Raw genomic sequence first — 19,439 nt, 5'->3', positions numbered from 1 at the left:
ATTGAGCACCCATGACAATGTTATGATTTTTCAAAGATTGTGACACATTAGAGCATTTCACAGCAACACGTAAATTGTGTTTTTAAGTTAAGCTAGCTTCTTAACCCATTAGCTACTTAATGGAATCAGTACCTAAGCTGGAAAATTTGATACTTAACAAAAAAAATGCCTTAATGAATTAATGACTAAATGTGCTTCAAAATCACAAAACAATCCATTTTTTATGAAAATCGTACAGTATCAAAATAATGCAAGTAAAATTGTTTCCGATTTCTAGTTCAATTCGTACAAGCGAATTTTGTTTTAAGATTCTAGGAATAATATTATGTTTATGTACGAAAAACAAACAAGAAAACATGAAAAAAAATTGAGGCATGTGTTTTTTACACATTGTCCTTAAAAGAAATTCGCTCACTACCGGATGTTTGTTTCCCAGGATACAATAGTTTAAAGTGGTTATTCTAGACCATCCGAACCCTCAATAGGCCTAGATTTTACCTTCGATATAACAAGAAAATGAAGAAGACAAAAATGAAGAAGAAGAGATTTTGGTTGCATTCTTGGCCTGTCTCAACCTGTTGAATGAAGATTCTACCCTAAGTCCACAACCAAACAAGGAACAAGAAATGAGGCTAAATCAATCATTCTATGGCTATACAATCCTAATCATATATAACTTTGAAAGCATAGACTTAACAAATAACTAAGCCGATAGCAATTCCAAGTAGTACATGGCATCCAATTCTACTGAGCTATATGGCATTACACAAATCAAGCAATTCTATGATATGGTTCCTGAAGGTATCCTTAGCTTTAATCTAGAATGCAGTTTACACATCAAGCATACTAATCACAACACATAAGTATGGGTAACTTGGGAAAAACTTACTTGAGCTCGGCTGATTGCACGCATTGCACTCCACCTTTTACTTAAAAGAATCTTTTTCAAAAATCCATATTCTTTTTCTTATCAAGGCTTTGATACCAACTTGTAACGACCCAAAACCAGTGCCAAAATTTTCATTTTAAAACATTAATTTCCATTCATTGATTGTATCAAAAACCATCATTCATTACAATATTCCAAAACGTCAGTGTACAAAATATCATGTGCGGAAATCATAGGTGGAGGATGTTGTGCTATTACTTTGGGCCTTTCCCTTTGGAATTGGAGGTACCTGTAACCATAAACGCAAATTGTAAGCATAAAGCGTAGTGAGCTTCCCAAACTACCACATACAACATACATATCAAATAACAACATGTAGCTGTGTCACGTCCGTATCAACCCTCGGGTCCATATCAACCCGAATTACAACATATAGTTATGTCGGATCCGTATGAACCCCCGGGTCTGTATCAATCCCAATTCCGTAATAACTCCAAGCCCATATAGCACAATGCATAAAACATATAAGCACAACAAACAAAATCATACGATAACATGAAATCCTACTCATATAATACAGTGGGTCGGCATTGGTACCTTCGGCTTACTTAGGGTGGTGAGAAGACTCACGTCACAGACAGGCGAAAAGCTGAACTGACATGTTGCTCCGAAAATCACACTACCGATCACCTTTACAAATAAAACCCATCAAAACTTAGGCTACCATCCAAATACCTAATATGCCCTTAGGTCAAAGTCAACCGAGTTAATCGGGTTGAATTAGTCAGTACGCGGGGCGTACTCCTCGTGTACGCGGGGCGTACCTTGCAGTTGAGCGGAGGATGGGGCGCTGACCTCGTACGCTCAGTGTACCCTTCGATACGCCCTACGTATGAGGTTGCTTGCCAACTTCTTAACCAAGTGCTTAATCTCTTAAGCACCAACGTCCAAAATTCAGATCTAGGTCATATGAGATGTCCTAAGCCATAAAGTTTCCAACTTTATGGCCTAGCATAACTAATAAGTCCTTTAAACCAAAAAGCCATAGCCTCTTAACCCATTAAGACCATATAGCACATGCATGGGGAAAAACTAGTGACCAAGAACTCAACTTTATGACTTAACAACCCTAAGAACCCCTGAAAGGACAACTCAAATGCCTTGGAGTACCTCCTACTCACAAAGGCTAAGTTTGGGATCAAAAAGGAAACGACTTGAGCAAAACTAGATCAAAGAGGTTCTATCATCAAGTTTGAAGCTTTTTACCTCCATAAGCTGCACAAGGGGGACTAAATGCTGAATCCAAAGCCTTGAGTGCAACACCACCACTTCAATGATCTTCCTTTTACTCCAAGAGCTCCAAAATTGCACCAAAATGGCTCAAACAAGCTTCACAAGCACAGGCACTCTTAGGGTTTTCGAGATAAGGAGAGAAGCTAAAGGTAAAAAGGTGCTTGAGGCCATAAGTGAGCTTAAATAGGGTCCAAAATCTAAATTTTAGGGTTTTCCCTCTGACTGCGTACGCTCAGCGTTCTAAGGCGCTCCGGAGTACGCCTTGCGTACTCCTAAGGTCTTCAAATTTACAAAATTTCCATTAGGGACTAAACTTGCAAAATTAACATAATTCAAGGGTAAAAACGAATACTTGAAATCTAGGTGTTTCACTTCATATGGTGAACTTAGGTGGTTCACGCTATTTGGATCGTTTGAGGAGTCTATGTGGGAGACTCAGACTTCTAGCTTAATGTGAGTTTTTTCACTATGTTATGTGTAACATTAGATATCCATTGAGTGGTATGATGTCAGTGTGATTGAAAGACTATAGTTAGACCATAACATTATATGAAAGACTATAGTTAGACTATAACATTGTATGAAAGACTATTATTAGATTATAACATTGTGTAAAAGACTATAGTTAGACTATAGGAATGCATATGGAAGACTATAGTTGGAGTATAGCATTTGTATGAGTGATTATATTTAGACTATAACATTTGTATTTTGTGAGACTATATTTGAACTATAGCATTCGCAAGGGTATGCATTGTATATGTAGTGGAATATTTAGTATACTGGAGAACTCACTAAGTTTTGTGCTCACGTTTAAAGTTAAATATTTTCATATTGTTCTGGTGAGAAATGAAAGGGAGCAACGTGACTATACTTGCATCTGGTTGATCATGTTTTTGAGACTTTCGCTATTGTACCTTTGTTAATATGTTTTATGATGATTGAAACAATGAATATTATGTTCCTTTTTGTGAAAATGGTATTGGGTTGTTTAAATCTTATTTTAAAAAGAAAAATTTTGTTGAAAATTTGGGAAGTTACATGTGGATGTTTCCACTAACACTTGTCACCCCTTTAATTTTTAAAATATTTTGTAAAATAATATTTTCATTCAGAAATGGCTAGCGTCGCAGCTTGTTGCTCGTTTGTCTTCCGTCGATATGTATTAAACACTGTTTTTTTATTAATCTATTTATAATTTATAAAAAAAAAAAATAAAAAAAAAACTTTGTAAAATAATACTTTCAACCCCTCCATTTTGTGAACTTTCATGTTTATCTCACGTAGTATGCATAATTTGATTTTCTTTAATAACTTTTGTTTGTTAACGTAAAAAACTAATTTTTACGTGCTTATTTTTATATATATTTGTCGATATATATTCGAGGTGATCAACATTTTGTCTTAAATTTAGAAATTTCGTTCATTAATTAAAAAAAACTTTATTTTTTCATGTACACGTCTGTATATATTCGAGTATGTCTACGTTTTAACGGATTTTTTTTATTTTACATTTCCGTACTTATTTTTATTTATGCTTTCTACGCATGAGTCAAGATACATGTAATATGTTTTAAATTATTTGAATTTCCGCTCGTTAACTTACAAAAAATTCTTATTTACTTATTTTTATATACGAGTCCGTATAAATTTCTGTTCTTTATATTTTCGTGTTTATTGTTATGTATGTTTGTATGAATTTAGTTACATATAATACATGTTTATTCGATTATATATTGGAGTTAGTCAGCCATACCGATATTGTATGTTTATCCACCGACAAATGTAACGATACCTAAATTTAATTAATACAATTGTCAAAATTTAACTTACAAGACATCATGACGACACACAAAATCTTAATCACTAATTAATTATTATAATATTATCGTTTAGTCGTGTTGCTCTATTTCAAAATTATGATAAATAGTATAAATAAAAAGAATGATAAAAAAGACTAAGAAATTTTAACACAAATATCCAATCATAGAATAAATGTTTAACGTACTATAATCAATATCATCTTAGCAAAATAATTAGGTTTTAAAGACCAAATATAAATAATAAAACAATTTATCAGATGATAGCCTCCATTTTTCCAATCAAATATCGACCTTAAACTCTTTTTGTTGTACTTGTCACATTTGTGAGCGTGGTTGTATTTGAAGTTGAGTGAATTTCTAAATATTATTCCTCGCTAGGTTGATCAATATTAACATTTTGGTTCGAAGAAGGGTTTTGGAATTGAATCCGTGGTATTCGTAGTCGGTTGTCTAGCTTGATCATTGGAAAGATATACTTATTTAATTTGAGTTGTTGAATTTTATCCAATGACATGCATAACTATACTATTAATTAATGTTGTGGGATAAACTTAAGGTGGCACCTCATGTTGAATTGAAGGTTAAGATTTTAAACCAGATATAAACCAATCCCTTGAAACAAATGATTTAGGTAGATCATATATAATCTAATATAATATGTGATAAAGTCGCAATAATCCGGCGAAATCAAAATGTTTTTAATTTAAAAACAAAAAGAAATAACATTTGAACTGAATACGTCGAGGGACGTCCACGTGTCCAACTTAAACCCATTTCACCCACTCTACAATCCCTGTTCTTACAACACGAAAATCGAGGGAGCAGTGCCTTACGTGCCCCTCCTCCATTGCCAAAACTGGGCACGTACCTGAGCCTCATTGGTTGTTTCAAATGGCCGAGTTAGGCACGTATCGGATCCGCATTGGTTGCATCCGATCGCTGACCCCACAAGATACTTCCTGTTACGTTTCCCTTTCCCTTAAACGGCTAAATTCCAATCACCTATCACCTATCTGTGCTGTTCCAACCAGTGTCGTCACACGTGTTGCTTTTCTCTCACACACGCGGCCGATTCACCGGAGATGTCTTTATATACTGTACCCCCCATCTCCGAAAAATCATTCATTATGTTATAAGCAAAAAACGACACCGAGATTAATTATATTCAAAAAGAAAGGATTTTGGATTAACGTGTGGATATGGATGTGAGGTACACCAGACACGGCGGTTTCGGTGGTGGTGGTGGTGGTGGTGGTGGTTGTGTTGCGAGGCACGTTGGTGGTGGGTTGTATGACATATCGATGGTGGACAGGATGATGCTCAAGTTCAGACCAATTGCACCAAAACCGGTGGCTTCTAGGTCGGGTTCCGGCGACTCCACGACGGAGAAGGGTGGTAAAAGTGGCGGAGTGAAGAGGAAGTACGTTAGGGTGAAGGGAAACAACAGGAATAAGGATAATGAAGTTAAAGAAAGAAAGGTGTCAACGTCATCGTTTCAGCCCAGGGAAGTAGTTTCCAGTGGTGGTGACGCGATGGTGACGCTGTCGTTGATGCCGGAGACGCCAGATCGGAAGGAGAATTCACCGGCCAACTCTACGTCGAGTGAAAACCTCGATAATATTCTCCCCGTCAAGAAGATATCATCCCCGATCTGGTTAAGCTTCAAGAACAGCAATGAAACACCGCCGGAGAGACAGCAAACGGTACTGTCGTCCGTGAAGGTGGAATGGGTGGCCGAGACGTTTGTAGACAAGGGGTGGGTAAGGTGGACGGAGATGGAGAGTGACACATGTCCGGGGTTCATATCGGACGGGGAAGACAAGGTGGTGTGGACGAACAAGGCGTATAGGGAGATGGCTGGTGGGGAGGAGGTGGTGGTGGTTCTGATAAGGAAAGAGGGTATGGGTTACCCTTACCCGGCGGCGTTCACATGCAGTGTGAGGGTCACGTGCCGGAGTGGTACGAATTCTTCAACCCTAACGGTGCCGTGTGACGCGTGGAGGATGGGTGGTGGATATGCATGGAGATTAGACGTTAAAGCTGCACTTTGTTTGGGTCGTTAAAAATTAACATGTCCGGTTAATTAAAATAGTTACTAGATAATCGACGAGATTTTGGGACGTTGTCACGCTTGTATGATCGTTCAATTAAGAAAGTTTGAGTGATCTTATGTATCATAATTGACAACACCATGGGGTCACCATGATTTTGAGTTTAGGTCTTATATTTGAATGTTATATATTGAAATTCAACGAGACTTTGGGTCATAAAAATGCCTTGCGAAACAAAATGAGTCACCTTGTTAATTACTAAAGTTTTTATCTTTTTCTAAAGTGAGATCCATAATCTTTCTCATATGTTTAAGTAATGTGTTATATATATTTTTTTATAAAACTGTAAATAGTGTGTGGTTTATATATATATATATATATATATATATATATATATATATATATATATATATATATATATATATATATATATATATATATATATATATATAGGTTTTGGTTCCAAACTTGAAAAGATTGGATTAATGATCCTTTCGCTTGAGGATTTGATTCATATTCAAATTAAAAGAGGATTTGACAAATTAAAAAGACTAATTTGTATTGGATTAGTGTCTAAGTCAATAACTATTTTGGTATGTACTTGACCCGATGGTGCATGGTCCTTTTGGGTTGCCTTCACCAAAGCAACTTGATATGATGAATTATGAAGAGAAAGGATTAAATATGATTTATTAATATATTATGAGAATAATATATTAAAGAAGAAATCATATTGTTTAATTAATATTAGTCAAGAATTAATAAAAATTAAGTTTGTGACTAAAAGAGATTAATTAAACTTAAGGGACTAGAATTGTAATTATAAGATAATTGCAATTGGGCCATGGATTGCCTTATATTATAAGGTTGGACGAATTTTATAGGGAAACCCATTAGAAATCGTCCAATGCCTTTAAGGAAAGGAGTCCATGAGTTGCATAGGGCTTAAGCATCCAAATTAGGGTTTCCTTGTTAGATAACCCTAATAGCCTCACTATATATAGAACCATTATGCTTCAAAAACGTGGTGAACTTGTTCTCTAGGGTTTCCACACGTTTTTGAGAGCCTCCTTCTCTTCTCTTCTTCATCCTCTTGCTCTTGGTGTTTGTGAACCATTAGAGGAGTGTCATTTGTGACTCTAAGCTTTCTAAAGTCATTACAAGAAGGATTTGAGATTGTTATTGCTACATAACAATCAAGGTATGATCTAAACCCTAATTCATATGTTATATTGATTATCATATCCTAGATCTAGGGTTTATAGTCTTGGATGAATTGAATGTACAATAGAGAAACCTAGATCCAAGCATTAGGGTTTGTATGAGCACATAGGATGTTCTTATAGCCAAAACCCATCAGTGGTATCAGAGCCTTTATTGGTTTCTATTGTATTGATGCATTATGTAGCTGAAAATCGTATTCTGGCTTACTGTTCGACCTGACTCGGCGAGTCACTACTTGGACTCGGCGAGTCAGCCCTACTCGGCGAGTTCCAAAGTGTGACTCGACGAGTCGGAGCGTCAGACAGAGGAAATTTAGGATTTTGTTGCTGTTTTGCTTAAGAATAATTACCATATTCGTTTTAAACCTATAAAATACGATTTTTATTGTTTCTTAAAGAATATCCTTGCCAAAACACAAAATAATTACCAATTGATTAGATAATAACTTCCTTATATGATAAAGATTGAATTATTTGTATTAATTGGGTAACTTATTTTGCAAGAAATTGAAATTAGGTCAAATATAGATAATGACAAAATTAATTGTTTAATTTATATTATTTTTTATTTGATCCTTGTGTTATGAAAAGTTTCAAATTTTCCCCTTTTGGTTTTATAGTTTAAATTTGAACTCAAAAGTTTAGTTTTGAAATTTAAATAGTTGAAACCCTAATGTTTTGAAAAGGTTTCAAAACTTGCCCTCACGTTTTGAAATTTAAATTTTGATTAAAAGTTTAATTTTGATGTATATTTAAATTCTAAACCTAGATGTTTTGAAATGTTTCAAAACTTGCCCTCAAATTTTGGAATTTAAAAGTTGATTAAAGGTTTAATTAAGAATGTTAAATTCTGAAACCCTAGTATTGTTTTGAAAAGTTCAAATCACGCCCTTATGGTTTTATTAATTAATTAAGGTGTATAATTAAAAGAGGTTTAATAAATCCATAAAAGTTTTGGTTTACAATTTAATTGAATTAAAAGTATAATTGTTAAATTAGCCCACCTAGTATTTTAAAAGTGTAAAATACACCCTATACTATATATAACATTAAAAGTCTAACATTATATTTATGTATGAGTAAAAGTCAGTCTTACCGTTAGTAGGCCTCCTTCACGAAGCTGGTCTATAAGGGGTGTTTAAGGAAATTGCCTATAAAATGGCGATTGAATGAGTATCCACTCTTACCCACCATACTCTTGACTAGTGGAGGGTCGTTAGCCGAACGGGTAGGATAGGACAAAACCTTCCATTATAAGTATAATGAAGTACAAAAGTAACTAAATGTTTTACAAATTCCCAATCTTATTTACTTAGGCAAAAGTGAATTGATGCAATTCCATGAAATTACACTTTGTGCCCTTGCGAAGACGTTAGTGGAGCGTATGTGGTTTACCGGCACACTAAATGGTTCTAAGAAAAGGTAGCAAAGGGTGACTCGATGTTTGTCATAGTTTGGTGGAGCGTGTGTGGTTTACCGGCACATCGAATAGGTGACTGTAACATGTGAGGGCACCATGTAAGTTTGCATGGTTATTCACACCCGCTTTGTGATCCTCGGCATCCCAGTCACAAACTAGAGGGGCATATCGAGATTTAAACATGCCATTGAAATGTTCAATGAATCTCAAAGGATCTAGGAGTTTTCATAGATTTAAAACTTAAATTTCTTTTTCGTTTTTCATGGTGGAAATTAGTGAATCGTCATTCACTTACCTTCAAATATTCTGCAACTAGATTACGGCATCCCTTTTCTAGGTTGTAGCGTATTGTGTTGGGTCCTAGCCTTAATATCTCATTTGGGTGATTTATTAAGGACTTAATCAATCAACTAACTTGAATTCGTTTTCTCCCGTTTTGTAGATGTCAAAGTATGACAACTATGGTCTTCCCAAATCCCGTGGAACAAGCATTCCGCATGAAAATGATATTCCACGATTCGATCGAGGAACAAGAGATCATGCTTCTCTTCCTCCACCTCCTCCAATTATTCTCCCTAACCCACAAGTTCGAAGGCTTGAAAAGTTCAAGCTCACTTAAGCCCTTTTGGCAAGTAAACATAAAGAAGGAAAGTCGGTGTGTGCACACGTCCTAGGGATGAAGTCACACATTGATAGGTTAAGAATGTTGGGATCCGTTGTCTGTGAGGAGACGGCTGTTGACTGGGCTCTTCAGTCACTTCCTAACTCATATAGTGAGTTCGTAAGAGAGTACTATATGATGAACTGCGACGTGACCCTTATAGATCTCACATATATGCTTATTGCTGCTGAATCAGCAATGATTTGGCGCAATAGAAAAGCAAAGTTGATTGGTGAATCTGCCTTCAAGACCTCTATGGATATAGACAATGGCAACGAAAGATATGCTATGATCGAAAAGTTTGATCATAAGAGAAAGGCAATGTCTGAAGTAGTTCCATGTCCTGTTCCAAAAGAGTCGATTTTCTTTTATTGCCAAGAGAAGGGGCATTGGAGACGAAGCTTCCCTATTTACCTAAGAGATGGGAGAGTCAAAACATATGGCTCTGCTTTAGGTAAAAAAAAAATCCATTGACTAACTCTTTTAAGCTTCTATTCTAGATTCTTAATACATAATGTGATAAGATTACAATTGATGTTTTGTAGGATCGAAGAAAAGAAAGGAAGCTTAAGGGAAGAAGTGAGCAAAATCTAACCGTGAAGGAATGGATTTCGATCGCATTACTTGAAGATTAGATTCTTGAGCTACTACTTCAAGTTAGAATAAGATTGCTAAGAAATATGTATAAGCATAGTTTTTTAATGAATTGCATTGTAAGGACAAGTTTTTTTCCGCAATAAAATAAATTTTGATTTTATATTATTTATTTATCCTTGCAATGGCATGCATGAAAAACTGATGTTTGAATGTTTCTATGGATTTGATTCTTAATTATGGGAATGTCGAAAATTTACCAAATAAGGAGAGTTTCTCATCGCCCAAGTTTCAGTTGGACAGAAATTTGGAATCACGCAACTTGGTTGCATGATGAATGAGAAATTTCATATTTGGAAATTAGACTACTTCGTTGACAAAGTGTCAAGTGAAGGACTAGGAGATCGAGTACGCAAAATTGTGTGTTGATCAAAGTCCACCATAAAGAGTAACAAAGATATTCGACATGATTTACTAAAGGTTTAGTAAATATGATTATACTTATAAGATTAAGTGTAATTCTGAATTGATTGAAAAGGTTTAAATCAATAGCAAAACGAATAAGAAGAATAAAGTGGCAGAAAGATAAAAGTTTCTCCATTCTAAGAAGAAGGGAGAGTACCTTTTACGCTTTATGATAGGTCTTATTGATTAAGAACCATATATCAATTGATCCTCTAAGTGAGTCTTAGTACAATTGTATGTCTAAGAAGAGGAATCAAGAATTGAAGAAATGGTTAAATCAAGAAGTCAATCATACTTCGTTCCAAAACAAGTCTTAGAGTTAAGATTGTGAAATTGAGTGATAAGTATTAAGAAGGTTTATAAGATTCATCAAATGTGGAAAGTTGTGATGTCTTGGATAAGACAAAGACCAACTAGGACCAATTTATGAAGTGTTTTGATAAAAACTACACTAACTCTTGAATATTTGTTTGTCAAGAAATGTTTATTGACAAGAGAATCTTATATGTCAAGGAGTCAGTGGGAGTCTTAATGGTCTTGAAAGGTTTCAAGAACAAATCAAAATAAACCTTATCGATCATCACTAGCACACGAGTTGAGGTTTACAACCTATCGTGTTGACACTATTTTGTTTCTGTGCCATTCCAATTGAGTTAATTATGCATGTGAATTCTATGAGTTCTCATTTGAACGCATAAAAGGCAGGCACCTTGATCAATGGAAAGTACATTGATAGGAAAGGGTGAGCTGCTTAACTACTTGGAAGACATGGTGGGCAGCTGTGTTACCATAAGGCAAGAAGTCAAGATTAAGAAAATTCGGTCCATATGAGTTTGAATTTGTCGTAAACTTTGGTTTTGACAAATTCACATGGATAGGAGCACATACACCATTAAAATCTACGTGTCATAAGATTCCCGCCTTCATGAAAATGACTGTGAGGAAATGTTTTCACTAAGAGAGATTTTAAAAAGATAGTGATTGTGAAAATTGGATTCTCGAATTCGATTATGGTTACGGTATCCCTTTCCATGATTCGAATTGTGAGATTTGGCAATTAGTCTGAATTGATTAGACACACATATGAGATACCAAAACCGCAAAGCTCCCGACACTCAAAACGTACAATGGAACCACCGACCCGGACAGTCACATCGACACATATGAATGGACGATGACGTCGCTAAAGCTTAACGAGAAGTTCTGGTGCACATACTTCCCGACGACACTCGAGGGCAACGCCGGCACGTGGTTCAAAACGTTACAGTCGGGCAACATTTCAAACTTTGCTCAAATCAAGTACCTTTTCCTCACCAACTTCATGCAGTTATGCAAATACAAGGGGGACTCTCATTCCATTATAGGTTGTAAACAAAGAGAGGGGGAAACTGTGCGAGAATACTTTACAAGATTCACAAATGCCACGCTGGATGTACTAGGGCATGACAAAGGCCTTATAGCCGGAGCCTTCACATGGGGACTCCTGCCAGTCCCTTTGTCACAAAAACTTATGGGAAAGAAGCCCTTAACAAGAGCCGAGTTGAAAGAAAAGGTAGAGCGATATCTACGGCAGGAGGATGGTGAAGCAGCTAAGCAAACCTACTTGAATGTCATGACGACCAGGCATCACCACCCGAGTCATACGAACTTCCGAGGGGGAGGAAGACACTATGGCCAGGCAAGAAGACCACCGACGCGTTTTCGACCATTTGTTAAAGACGACAGACGGGGTCGTCGCCCAGAAGTGTACGCGGTGTCGGAGAAACAGCAACCAGCCAAGTCACCCAAGAGTCGGTACTGTGAATACCACAAAAGTAAGACACATGATACGATTAACTGTTCAGTACTAAAGAAGGAGATGGAGGAGAAACAACTCAAAGGAGATCTGGTGGAGATGGAGCGAAGCATGCGCACCAAGTTTGATGCTGAGAATGCCAAGGGCCCACCCCGCGAAGGGGTTTAGCCCAGGGAGATATTCATGATACGCAACAAAAGAAGTAGGGAGGAACAACGGGGAGAGCAAACGACCATTAAACCTTCAGCACGCACGCTCACGTTCTCCATTCAGGATCCCCGGCCGGATGGTTGGAAAGGTGACAACCCGCTGATAATACAAGCATCTATCAGAGACGTGACTATCCATAGGGTCTATGTCGACACCGGGAGTTTAGCAGACATCATCTATGAGCATTGTTTCCGGCTCCTCCCAAATCGCTGGAAAGACAACTTGCGACCTACGAGTGGTAGGCTGGTGGGATTCACCGGCCATAGCATGTGGCCACTGGGCACAATCCATCTCCCCCTGACAATCACTAGCGATGACTAGCAGTGAAAGAAAACTGCACTGATAGACTTTGTGGTCATCCGACATTCAGCAGAACACAATATCATCCTAGGAAGGACAGCCCTCTTGAAGCTAGGGGCGGTACCATCAACCACGCATGGGATCATGAAATTCGACACACCGAAAGGTGAGGCCATGATACTGGCCACTCCACCCAAAGAATTGCAATGCTATACAGTCATGAAGCCAACAGAAATAACCAAAGGGTCCAAAAGACCCAGGGGCAGTCCCATAAAGGGGAAGGAAGTAATCAATGAAAGATACCCTGATCATCCGGTCAGCGTTGGATGTGACCTCCCAGATCACACGAGAAGAGCGCTGGTCGACTTGCTCAAACGCTACAAACATGTGTTCGCATGGACTCCTACAGACATGGTGGGAGTAGAAAGGAAGGTCATTGAACATAAACTGATGATCAGGCCAGGAGTAAAAGAAGTTAAGCATAAGAAAATGTTGGATTAGTGTCTAAGTCCATAACTATTTTGGTATGTACTTGACCCGATGGTGCATGGTCCTTTTGGGTTTCCTTCACCAAAGCAACTTGATTGGAGAAATAAATAGAGAGAGAGGTTATTATGATTTATTAATATGTTATAAGAATAATATATTAAAGGAGAAATTATATTTGTTTAATTAATATTGGTCAATAATTAATTAAGAATTAATTTTGTGATCAAGTGTAATTAATTAAACTAGAGGGGCTGAATTGTAATTATGTGATAGTTACAAAATAAGGTAAGGATTATCTTAAATATAGGGTGAACGAATTTAAGGAGATAATGCCTTAGAATTCGACTGGGATAAGGGTTTCTAAGACTTATCTTATGGTTGCTTGGTGGGAAAGCAACTAGATAAGGATAAGGACTAAAACCCTAATCTTTACACTTATATAAACCCCCTAAGGCTCATGAATTCGTCTAAGCCTTCCCAAGAAGTCCTAAGGACGAATTCCTACCTCTCTCCTCTCTCTTTATACCTTCTCCACTTGCTTATGGTGTTTGTGAACCATTAGAGGAGTGACACTTGTGACTCTAAGCCTTCCAAAGTCAATTCAAGGAGGAATTGAGATTGTTATTGCTACATAACAATCAAGGTAATATCTTAAACCTAATTATATGTTAATATTGATTTCCATATGCTAGAATTAGGGTTTATAGTCTTGGATTCAAAGCATGTACAATAGAGAAACCTAGATCCAAGCATTAGGGTTTGTATGAGCACATAGGATGTCTTATGACTAAAACCCATCAGAAAAGGGTCCAGGGGGGAGACCGTAATAGGCCGATTAATGCAGAAGTGACTAAGCTGACGGAGGCCGGGATATTGAGGGAGGCAATATTCCCGACGTGGATTACAAACCCAATTATGGTTCGCAAGCAGGATGGATCGTGGCGTATGTGCATAGACTTTTCCGATCTAAACAAGGCGTGCCCTAAGGATTGCTACCCGCTCCCGGAGATCGATTAGAAAGTAGAATCGCTACAGGGATTTAAGCTGAAATGTTTTTTGGACGCATATAAAGGGTATCACCAGATTTTGATGAGCAAGGAAGACGAAGAGAAAACAGCCTTCTATACAGATCATGGCACTTTCTGCTACACTAAGATGCCTTTCGGATTAAAGAACGCAGGGGAAACATATCAACGTCTGATTGACTCGATATTCGCTAAGCAAATTGGAAGGAACATCGAGGTGTACGTGGAAGATATGGTAATTAAAAGCCCGAATGAGGAAAAGATGCTGCAAGACATTGAGGAAACTTTCCATACATTAGAAGCAGTCAAGATGAAGCTAAACCCAGCCAAGTGCACATTTGGAGTGGAAGAGGGGAAATTCCTGGGATACTATGTCACCAGACAAGGCGTCCAGCCCAGCCCGACCAAGGTCGACGAGTTCATCGAGACGCCAACCCCAAACTCCCTCCGAGATGCACAAGGTTTGAACAGGAAGCTTACAACTCTAAGCAGGTTCATTTCGAAATCCGCTGACAAGGCCTTGTCATTGTTCCACACCTTAAATGGGTGCATCGAGAAGAACAACTTCCAGTGGACGAATGAGGAAGAAAAGGCGCTTTAGAAAATCAAGGAAGCGCTACACGAGTTGCCAACTCTGGCCACCCCTATCCCTGGAGAAACGTTACAAGTGTATCTTTCAACATCAGGCGAAGCGATATCCTTGGTATTGGCTATGGAAAGGGAGGGGGAACAGAGGCCGGTGTACCTTGTTAGTAGAGCGCTGCAAGGACCAGAACTCAACTATCCCACGCTGGAAAAGTTGGTATTAGAACTCATCTACGTCGCGAGACGACTAAGGCGATACTTCCAGGCACATCAAATTGAGGTACTCACGAGCTACCCCATTAAACAGATCTTGCTCAAGCCAGAGACGTCAGGTCGGCTGGCCAAGTGGGCAATTGAGCTGGGAGAACACGACATAAACTACCGCCCAAGAACAAGCATCAAAGGGCAGGCGTTGGCCGACTTCTTACTGGAGATTCCAGACGGAGGGAACCCGGCGAAAGAGAAGGTGTGGGTAGTTGAAGAGGCCCCAGGTGACCATGGTTCATGGACCCTGTATACGGATGGAGCATCCAGCAGGGAAGGCTCGGAGGCGGGGCTGATCCTGACTAGCCCAGAAGGAGAGGATGTAACATATTCCCTCCACTTCAACTTCCATACGTCAAACAATGAAGCGGAGTACGAAGCACCTCTTGCAGGATTACGGTTAGCTAAGCAGATGGGTGCGAAAGTTGTAACAGCCTTAACCGACTCAAGGTTAGCAGCAAACCAAGTCAATGGAAGTTTCGAGGTAAGAGATCAAAGAATGGGAAAATATTTAAAGATGGTGAAACAGCTAGTAGGATCATTCGACCGGTTTACAATCAAGCAGATACCCAGAAGCGAAAACAAGAGGGCAAACGCTTTGAGTAAGCTGGCGTCCACATGCTTTGACCACCTATCAAAGAAAGTTTTAGTAGAGGTACTTCGAGAAAGGAGTATAGATGAGCAACATGTGACATCCCCAATTTCACGGCCATAAAAGACCGATTTGTTTATGCTTTGTTTTATAAATCAGAGTGATCGTTTAAAGAAAACGGTTGCGAAATTTGTTCCCAAAACAAGATATGCTAATAACTTATCAAAACATTTCTAAAAGAGAATGTATTTTCATTTAATAATAAAACCTCGGGATGTCATGTTCCGATACAGACACATAAGCATAAACAGAACATACATTCATTTACTCTAGTGATTTACATCTCCTTTAATCTCTCAGTTCAAAACAGCTTCGTATCGATACCTGTGATACAATTAAACTGAGTGGGTCAGGCTTGGGAGCCTGGTGAGCATATAGGGTTTTCAACCCACAATAAATAATTAATTTAATTTCATCAACCAATAATAACCCAATTACCCATTCCCGTTATTCTCACTTTACGTCCCTAAGACAACTAACACAAGGGACCTAGTCTAAGAATATTTCATCAGGGCGACAACACATGCTTCGGGGGTTCCTCAGCAATATAAGTCAAATAAGGCAACCATGAGGGGGATGGAATACAACGAATAAACACCCAAGTTCATTAACACCTACAGGTTATGAGCCTGCTAGCGTTCCGCTGGACTGTCTAGAAAAGTCCGTGGTCGTCATCTAAATTCCGCTAGATGACTGGATTACAATGACATCGAGGCCTCTCATCCTTTTATCACAAGAAAACTATCTACCCATGTTCTACCCAACATTTTATTAGATAAAATATACATTTTTAGACATAGTTTAAAACCTGTATAGCTTGTTCATCCAATACACATTCCAAATAATAGATGAGACACATACACATAACACGTATCTCATAGAGAATAACTCCTAGCTATGAGTTAGAAGAAAGTAACTACACACTCACACAAAACATATACTTAATACATTCAAACAATACTTGTATTAAAAACGTGTTTGTGAAAGGGACTATACACTCACACATATAAACAACTTTATATTATACACATAGCACGTATTTCATAGCAAATACTTAATATTTATGTGTTAGAAGAAAATAACCACACACTCACACATATAAACAACAATATATATACACATAGCACGTATTTTATAAAATACTTCATATCTATGTGTAAGATGAAAGTGACTATACACTCACTTGATCAGAAGATGATCGGACAACACTATGACTTGCAGAAGTAGTATTCTTCAGTAGATCTGGAAGATCTTCACAAAAATCGAGCTCCTTGCGGGTAGAGCTTCGGCTCGGGAATAACGCTCTTCGGGATCTTCGGGACTTGCTTCGGGTCTCGGGATGATAACGGGGCTTCGCGGGTACTTCTTTTCATGTAAATCGATGCAATATAGGTGAGAGATGAAAGAATGAGCAACCAAACTCGGCTGGCCCTTCAAATCTATTTATAGGGCAAAACTGGCCCTTGCCACGTCGTGGCACCTTTTTCCACGTCGTGGGCTTGGTCGTCACTGCATACGTCATCGCAAGTTGCATCTGGGGGGACTCCCGGAGGTGTCAGAAGACTTGCCACGTTGTGGCACTGCTTGCCACGTCGTGGTATCTGACAGTTTTGGGGTTTCGCGCCCCGAACTTCAGAAATTCATAACTTTCGCATACGAACTCCGCTTTCGATGTTCCTTATATCGACGCGAAGGTGAGATTATGCTCTACAACTCTCGATTAGAATCCATTGGCTAATTTTGACTTTATTTTTAATATATTATAATTATATTACTTATATATTATTTTTAGTAGGCCGGGACAGGAAAACTATGTTATAAACTCATAACTCCTTCGTCTGACGTCCGTTTTCGTCCGTCTTTCCGTCGTTGCACTACTATCGATGAGATCTTCAATTCTCATTTAGATCACTAAGGATATATATCTATCTACCTTAAATTCACTATTTACGTCGCACTGGGTCGTGCCGGTTCTGTCGCGAAACTTCAACAGGTAATAACTTCTTCGTTATAACTCGGATTTTGACGTTCTTTATATGAACGGAAACCTTGTGACATATAATACAAGTTGGTTAAGATTAATCCTTCTAAATAATCTTCCATCAAAAAAGTCATTTTTGATGCTTATTGTCTCTAAATTGACTAGCCCTGATCTACGGGCGTTACACAACAAGTGAACACCCTAACCCCCGCTGGACCCACGTGGATGACACCGTTCCGGGAATACCTCCAAAGAGGAGTATTTCCGGACGATCATGATGAGGCCAGGAAAATATGTATAAAGGTGCCTTCATACGCAATGGTGAATGGAGAATTGTACAAGAATGGGTTCACGTCTCCATGGTTAAAATGTGTGGATCAGGCCAAGGGGGTAGAGATATTGCAGGAGGCACACTCAGGACAGGTGGGTGCTCACGAAGGGGCGAGAGCCTTGATAGGCAAAGTGTTACGAATGGGTATATACTGGCCAACGATACAGCAGGATGCGATAGAAGTAACCAGGAAATGTGGGGAATGTCAGTCTTACACCCCAGTCCAGGCGAACCCCTCGGCCCCGCTAAGCAACATATCCAGCCCATGGCCTTTCTACCAGTGGGGAATAGATATAGTGGGTCCATTCCCAGAAGCACCAGGGAAACTAAAGTATATGGTGGTAGCTGTGGACTACTTCACAAAGTGGAATAAAGCTGAGCCTCTAGCGTGCATATCTGGGAGGCACATGATAAAATTCGTATGGAAAAACATCATGACAAGATTCGGAACACCTAAGGTTCTCATCAGCGACAATGGCTTGCAGTTTGCTGAGAACTCGTTCAGAGAATGGTGCACCGCCAAAGGGATAAGCCAACGCTTCACATCGGTGGCACGCCCTCAAGCGAACGGCCAAACGGAGGTGTCCAACCGAACCATTGTCAATGGGATTAAGAAGAGGTTGGGCAAAGCAAAGGGGAATTAGGCAGAAGATATACCAATGGTGTTGTGGTCATACAGAACTACACCACGGAAAAGCAAAAAGGAAACCCCTTTCAGCTTGACGTATGGAACCGAACCCATGCTTCCCATGGAGGTAGCAGTGAATACACTGAGGGTGGCCAACAAGGATGAGGAAAGCAACGTAAAAGACCTGAGGATAAACCTAGATATCCTAGAGGAGAAGCGTGAAGAATCGGGTGTATGCCAAGCCGCGTATAAACATGCAACAGAAAGATATTACAACCAAAGGGTAAAGGAGAAGGCCTTCAAAGTAGGCGAATATGTTTTGAGGAAAAATGAGGCAAGCCGAGCCCAACCTCAAGGAAAGTTGGGCCCAACATGGGAAGGCCCATATAGAGTCACAGAGGCAAATAGGAGTGGTGCATACTTGTTAGAGACAATGGAAGGAAGGCCCATTCCAAGAACATGGAATGCTTGGAACTTAAAGAAATATTTTTTCTAAGGCAAGGAAAGGAAGGAAAGGGAGGAAACCCTGCTGGTTGACGCCTCATTGAGTGTATTGCACCCCGAATACTTAGAGTATATTTGTTCATGCTAAGAGACATGAGTTCAATACTTAGTGTATTTAAAATTCCATGCTAAGAGACATGAACTTGATACTTAGTGTATTTAAAATTTCATGCTAAGAGACATGAGTTCAATACTTAATGTATATATAATTCCATGCTAAGAGACATGGGTCCAATACTTAATGTATTTAAAAATA

General features: G+C 38.7%; 3 protein-coding genes across 3 annotated transcripts; all 3 read left to right on the top strand.

Annotated features, from left to right (window-relative positions):
• The first annotated feature begins 5,035 nt into the window (after nucleotides 1-5,035).
• Nucleotides 5,036-6,297, top strand: LOC145082772 (uncharacterized). The gene has a single exon (XM_079023338.1). It carries the CDS (start codon nucleotides 5,205-5,207, stop codon nucleotides 6,066-6,068), a length of 864 nt encoding a protein of 287 aa, XP_078879464.1. The 5' UTR covers nucleotides 5,036-5,204; the 3' UTR covers nucleotides 6,069-6,297.
• An 8,653-nt stretch (nucleotides 6,298-14,950) lies between these two features.
• LOC145053561 (uncharacterized) lies at nucleotides 14,951-16,539 on the top strand. The gene is made up of 2 exons (XM_079001626.1): nucleotides 14,951-15,742; nucleotides 16,534-16,539. The coding sequence occupies exons 1-2, from the start codon at nucleotides 14,951-14,953 to the stop codon at nucleotides 16,537-16,539; spliced, it is 798 nt and encodes a 265-aa protein (XP_078857752.1).
• Nucleotides 16,540-18,710: 2,171 nt separating this feature from the next.
• On the top strand, nucleotides 18,711-19,175 carry LOC145053547 (uncharacterized). Its single transcript, XM_079001612.1, has one exon. The coding sequence runs from the start codon at nucleotides 18,711-18,713 to the stop codon at nucleotides 19,173-19,175; it is 465 nt and encodes a 154-aa protein (XP_078857738.1).
• The last annotated feature ends 264 nt before the right edge of the window (nucleotides 19,176-19,439 follow it).

The sequence above is a fragment of the Lactuca serriola genome, chromosome 1 (genome assembly GCF_051521515.1).
Source record: "Lactuca serriola cultivar US96UC23 chromosome 1, Lser_US96UC23_V15, whole genome shotgun sequence".
NCBI lineage: Eukaryota > Viridiplantae > Streptophyta > Magnoliopsida > Asterales > Asteraceae > Lactuca > Lactuca serriola.
Note: the sequence above shows the minus strand (reverse complement) of the source record. Positions and strands in the feature narration are given on the sequence as shown.